Source organism: Corvus brachyrhynchos, unplaced genomic scaffold (genome assembly GCF_000691975.1).
Source record: "Corvus brachyrhynchos isolate BGI_N302 unplaced genomic scaffold, ASM69197v1 scaffold150, whole genome shotgun sequence".
Classification (NCBI taxonomy): domain Eukaryota; kingdom Metazoa; phylum Chordata; class Aves; order Passeriformes; family Corvidae; genus Corvus; species Corvus brachyrhynchos.
Genome location: NW_008236162.1, coordinates 3413131 through 3419162, shown reverse-complemented (window position 1 = coordinate 3419162; position 6032 = coordinate 3413131). Strand labels below are relative to the sequence as shown.

At 58.1% G+C, this 6032-nt stretch overlaps 1 protein-coding gene across 1 annotated transcript; it reads left to right on the top strand.

The window, feature by feature from the left end:
- The first annotated feature begins 6 nt into the window (after window positions 1–6).
- Window positions 7–2516, top strand: NKX6-3 (NK6 homeobox 3). Its single transcript, XM_008632729.2, has 3 exons — window positions 7–517; window positions 1520–1689; window positions 1766–2516. The coding sequence occupies exons 1-3, from the start codon at window positions 136–138 to the stop codon at window positions 1994–1996; spliced, it is 783 nt and encodes a 260-aa protein (XP_008630951.1). The 5' UTR covers window positions 7–135; the 3' UTR covers window positions 1997–2516.
- Window positions 2517–6032: the final 3516 nt, after the last annotated feature.

Here is a 6032-nt window from a genome sequence, read left to right as displayed (position 1 = left end):
AGGATCCCAGTGCCAGCCAGGCGCCCACGGGCCAGGGCGGACTCTGGGGCCCTGGAGCCCCCAGGCCAGTGGTAATGGGCCAGCCATCGCGCCTCCGGGGTTCCGGGCTCTGAGGGCCGCCTCGGTGCTGGAGCTATGGATGCCAACCTGCCAGGCACCTTTCTGCTCAACGGCCCCTCGCTGGGCCCCTTCCCCGAGGCTAAGGCGCCTGTTTGCCAGTACTCAGTGCAGAGCTCCTTCTACAAGCTGGGACCCCCCGGACTGGGTGCCCAGCTGGCTGCTGGCACCCCCCACGGAATCTCCGACATCCTCGGCCGGCCCGCGGCGACACCGAACAGCAGTGTCCTCCCTGGCTACCCCCACGCGGGCGGATTTAACGGACTGAGCTCCCCGGGCGTCTATTACGGGCCCCAGGTGGGCGCCCTCCCCAAGGCTGGTGGCGAGTACCTGCCGCGGGGACGGAGCTGCTGGGCGGAGGCGGCCCCGGAGTGGCGGGGCGGCCGGCAGTGCGGCGGCCGTAAGTACAGTGGGCCCGGAGCGGCTGGGTGGTGGGTGGTTGGGTGCAGCAGCTGATGGGCAACTTGCAGAGCCCTGACCCATCGGCACTAGGGCAACGGCATGGGGCAGGCTGTGTCTTCTCCATTGCCCTGCACGAGACACGGCTGGTTGGCCAGCAGGCTGCCCGAGGACAGCGGGAAAGGCCCCAGTGCCAGAGCTGCTGGACCTCAAACGGTGGCAGAACTTTTGGCTCAAGGGCACGGGCGGCTTTAATGACAAATACTAATTCTTTGCCCCCAGGGAGCCACAGCTGGCAAGGACAGGCAGAGCCTTCTGACTTACAAGATATCCCGGTTGCTCAGACAGCCTCACTGGGGGTCAGTGACTGTTTTAGCTCAGGGCAGAGACAGGCAGGATGGCCAGCCCTGAGCTGGCTGCACTGCCTTCCTGGTAGAGAGCTGGCAGGGGAATTGCAGAGCATGTTGCCACTGCTCCAGAGGGTAGGTGGGATGGGTGCATCCACTGTCCCGGGGGAAGCCCCGCGAGGCTGGGTGCAGCTGCTCAGAACCTGCAGCTCTGGTCCCCTTCACCCCTTTGCCGGTGATGATTTTGGAGCAGATTGGGTTAGGCAGTTTGGCTATCTGCTCCTGGCACAGCTACTAGCCCATGTTCAGCCATGCCTGTCACGCATCCTGCAAGGTGTGGGGCATGGGTGCTGCATGGCTCTGGGGTAAAGCACTGTTGATAGCGACCCTTACCCTCTCACCACAGCCACTTAGCACTGTCCGTGATCAGGAGGTGCATAGCCCAGCGCTGGCCCTGTGGGATCTGCACAGTGGGCAGCTCAGCCCTCCTGGGATGGGGCTGAAGCCCTGAAGCAGGAATACAGTTTTAATTTGGAGGGGAGCAGGTGTGGAGGGACTCTTTGGTCACTGAGGGCTGGTGAGTGTGGACAAGCGGAGAGCTGTCCAGAGTCGTGGGCTGCCAAGAGCTCACCCACTTCTCTCTTCCTCTCCTGTAGCCCCTGCTCACTTGGCTGACAGCATCCATAAGAAGAAGCACACGCGCCCAACCTTCACGGGACACCAGATCTTTGCTCTGGAGAAGACTTTTGAGCAGACCAAGTACCTGGCAGGTCCGGAAAGAGCACGGCTGGCCTATTCTCTTGGTATGACTGAGTCTCAGGTGAAGGTGAGTATTGGTCCCTGTGTGGCGTGGGTTGCGCAGCGTGATGGCCGCTAACTGAGCTGGGCCCACGGGGCAACAGGTCTGGTTCCAGAACCGACGGACCAAATGGAGGAAGAAGAGTGCCCTGGAGCCCTCCTCATCCTCGCAGCGGGCGGGGGGCTCTGGCGGAGACCGGGCGACCTCTGAGACCGAGGACGATGAGTACAACAAGCCTCTGGACCCAGACTCAGACGACGAGAAGATCCGACTGCTGCTGAGGAAGCATCGTGCGGCCTTCTCGATGCTGGGCTTGGGCACGCACAGCGGCTGAGCACCAGCATAGCCTGCCCCTCTGGGCTGGGGGGTGACTGGCCTGGCCACCTGCATCTTGCCAGCAGGTGACTCCCCTCACCAGCAGGTGCCTGGCTGTTGGGATGGGGTGGCTGAAAGCTGGATGGGGAGCATGGCTTGCAGGGCTGGGAGCAGCACACGTGGGTAGTGTCAGGTGCAGCCCTGTTACAGGCGTTGATGAAATAAAGGTCCCAGTCAAGTCCCAGCACTTGTTTCGTGGGCATGCGGTCCAGGGTGGCCTTGTGAGGCTGGGCCAGAGAAGGGTTGGGGATAGGATGTGTACGGGGCAGGGCCTGCATGCCAGGCAGGGGAAGGGGCCATGCTGTGGTTCTTGTGTGTGGGGTAGGAAGTACCCACAGAAGCAGGTGAGCCCTGGAGATTTTCCCAGGGTTTTCTCTGGTTTGGGCGTGTACCAGCAGCAAGAGCTGCTGGTTCAAAAGTCACTCATTGGGGCCTCTTACTGGAAGCTCTTAGCAGCAAATAAATATCATTTATCTTAACAGTGTGAGTGAGAGCCCATTCACCTGTCGGGGCTGCAGGATTGATGTGGCATCAATAGCCCCAGTGTGTTTGCCTGCCAACCTGTTGGGTCCCCCCCTGCGCCGTGCTGCACCCCTGTGCAATCGGGGCTGCACATACAGACGTGTGTGTGCACATGGGGCTGTACACCCCTGCTCTGGCTCCCCATGGCTCACCAATGGCATGCCAGCTGTCCTTACCTGCTTAGGATGCCAGAGGCACTCCAGGCACAAGCACAGTACTGGGGGCCGGGCAAGCTTGGCAGTTGTTCAGCCAAGAGCCAGCTAAGTGCCAGCCAGGTGTAAGCAAACACGTGGGCTGTGTCTTGGAAGGAAATCAATAGGAGATAAGGTGCTGCCGGCCCATCAGGCACTGATTAGCAGCGTGGCACAGGCACAGAAGGGGTTGGAATGGGGCTGGTGAAGGGATACCCTTCCCTGAGGCTGCAGGCAGTACCTGCAACAGGCTGGTGGCCAAGTCCATGCCTGGGACAGCTGAAGCTCCTGAACCACTGGGACTTTTCAGTGGCCCTGAGCACCAGCCTTGTGTGGGTCTGCAGATCATTGCTGTACAACCTGCCAAGGCCCACACTTGGCTTAAAGCCCTCTTCAGTCTCTCACTGGGCTGTGGGCACTTTGCAAGGAGCCCTGACTGCTCAGTGCCCTTTTTCTAGGACTTGGGGGACTACAGTCCCTGTGTAGGTCCCTGTCCAACCCCCGCAGTGAGGGGGGGGCTTGTAATGCTCCCTTCTCAGCCATGCAGCCCCTCCACTGCCTCCATGGGACAGATGCTGGGCCAGGACAGAGCTAATGGACCCTTTGCAAGGATGTTGGATGCCAGGTCTCATGGGAGCATGGTGCGTGGGGCTGGTGGCAGGGCTGGAAGAGACACATCGCTGTCTGCGGATAGAGCCAGTGCTCAGCAGGAGCAGGTTCCACATGGTGGGAGAAGTGAGGGGCTGCTGGTGGGATATTTTTTTAACATTTTCTAAGCTGCCCAGCTTGGCTGACAATTTTTAATGTACTAACTGCCTGGTCCAGTGAGCTGATTAATTGGTGCTGTGGAGATCAATACAAAACAGAAAATTAAAACAATTTTAAAGTGATTAAGTAGTTTAACACCTGTCTGATGCCACGTCAGGGCTGGGAGACAAATAAAGCAGGTGGCAAAGGGCCTGCTGGAGCCAGGGAGAGTGACAAATGGCTGCTGCAGCCTGGCTGCCCCGTGCATCCCCACATTGAGACAGGACCCCAAACAGTGCTGATCCATGCAGGGCCCCAGCCCAGTAGCCAGGACCAACCCCTTCTCCTCCCCATGCTGCCCACTGTGGCTCCCACATTCCCACTGGCCACCTGCTGCTGCAGCAGAGTGGTGCCCCATCAGTGCTGGGGTCTTGACAGGAGCAGGCAGCAGTGAGCACCAGCTCTGCCCACCCTGTGCCTGGTGCCAGGCAGCCTCAGGCTGCGTGGGCAGAGCCGGGAGCCAGCTGCGCCGGGGGCGCGAGCACAGGCAGGCCGGCCTGGCAGGCAGATGGATAGCAGCTCCGTTTCAATTCTGCATCCCTTTTCTCCCAGACAAACCCCGTCGGATTTTCATAAATCAAAGCGCCACACTGTTTAATAAAAATTTATTGACTTACAAGTGATTATTTATCAAAAGGCCATTAATAGCGGCTTCGGGAATGATGTGCTACTGGGTGGTGCGTGGAGACTAATAGCAAATCAATGCCAGCATCCGGGCAGAATGCATATGAGGGCTCCTGGCCCCAGTGGGGTGCACGGCTGCTCCAGCCGGAGCCAACAGCCCCTACCCTGTGGGCCGCCCAGTGCTCCCCCCCTGGTTATTTATCGCTTACAAATGACATGATCGATACTTTTAATCTAGAGCTAAATTTATTAACTTTCTCATCGGAGAGAGACATATTGACTGGGGGCATGGGGTGGGAGAGCCAAGGAAAGATGGATGTGTGCCTCCTAACCTGTCCAGCCAGCTCCTTGCCTGCTGTGGAGCGTCCTGAACACTGCTGGGGATGGTCCCCAAGCACAGCAGGATGGCTGGAGGTCCCACAAAGCTGAGGAGGGTTCTGCATGTCACCATGGTGTCAGGGACAGGGAACCTAACTGCAGGCAGGAGACTTGGGGGGCACCTGCAGCTGGGTCCAAGCGCCTGAGGACACAGCAGGGGGGCGGGGGAGGCCTGTGGTCTTTGCCCGTGCCTGAAGGAAATGTCTGTCCCACCCCTAGAGAGGAGAGCTCTGGGGACACAGCCCTTGAGAGGGCTCAGGAGTGGCTGCTGAACGGGGAGAAGTGAAGGAGAGCCTGAAGACCCTGCCTGGGCAACAGGGACGGGCAGGCAGCAATGTCCATGTCCCCAGCAGAGTTGTGACTCCAGCTGCAGCTTGGCACATCCACAAGTACCCAGTGAGCATGGCACTGCCTCAGCAACCCCTGGCTCGCTGTGGCTCCCTCCAGAGCTCGCCACACCACAGCACGGTGCAGGGGTCTTCATCCAAATGGGCCCTGAGCAAGAGAAAAGCTTCGCAAGCCTTGCGGCCAGAGCAGCAAAGTTCCATCAGGCAAAGAAAAATAAAGCACAGGGAAAATCCAGATTTAAGGCCACTTACACAGAACAGCTGTCCTCACCTGGCATAGCAGATGCCCTCCCCAGCAAACAACACTTGAGGTACAAAGGAGGCACTTTGGTAACTGCCTTCTCCAGAGTGCTAGAAAATGCAAGCAGGCTTCAGCAGGTAGCAGTGAAATAGCTCTTGCTTCTAAGAGCAGAGAACCCAGTGTAAGTGCTCAAGTTTGTAGGAATGTAAGGAAAATGGGAAAGTACATGGAACAAATGCTCAAATGCAAGTTGTTTTACTGAATAATTTACTTGCAGAGCAGAAAGGGGCACCACCACCGGCACAAGATTTCAGTTTTCTTGCAACAAGTTGATACTATCCATGTGTGTGTTGGTGCATGACAAGGTCAGATGCCACCGTTTCCCTCAGCAGACATTTGAAAAGGGATATGCTGCCCCAGCCATGAAGTCTTGGGCTCTCCTACACACCCTAGGCTCCCACTATAGCACGTACAGATTCCTAAGGAGCCCCACCTGCCACTCCAGTGACACCTGGCACCTCACAGCCCCAAGGGACAGAGGGAGGTTTCCAAGGAGTATGATCCTTACTGCATCAGGAGCAGCAAAGAGGCTGTTACTCAGACACCGTAGAAGCAACAGTCTGGGTCAAGCTGACATGAAGGTGGCAAAACAAAAAGATTTCTCCTGAAAGAGGATCTGGAAAGGGCCTGAGAGACCACATTCTGCTCCTAAGGGGTTTATGCCACACACACGAGGGGCACAGGCTCATGACGCCTCCCTTGGTTGTCAAGGCAGTCCATTTCAGCACAGCTCACTGGCTTTTGTGCTGTGGGAGACTTGTGACTGACACACATGCACATCACACCAGTCCTTCCCTGGGGCTGGACACACCAGATGGAAGCACA

Coding starts and splice junctions, on each gene's coding strand:
- NKX6-3 (XM_008632729.2), top strand. CDS start 136: ATGGATGCCAACCTGCCAGGCACCTTTCTGCTCAACGGCCCCTCGCTG. Junction 518..1,519: donor CGGCCGGCAGTGCGGCGGCC/GTAAGTACAGTG, acceptor CCTCTCCTGTAG/CCCCTGCTCACTTGGCTGAC. Junction 1,690..1,765: donor TGACTGAGTCTCAGGTGAAG/GTGAGTATTGGT, acceptor ACGGGGCAACAG/GTCTGGTTCCAGAACCGACG.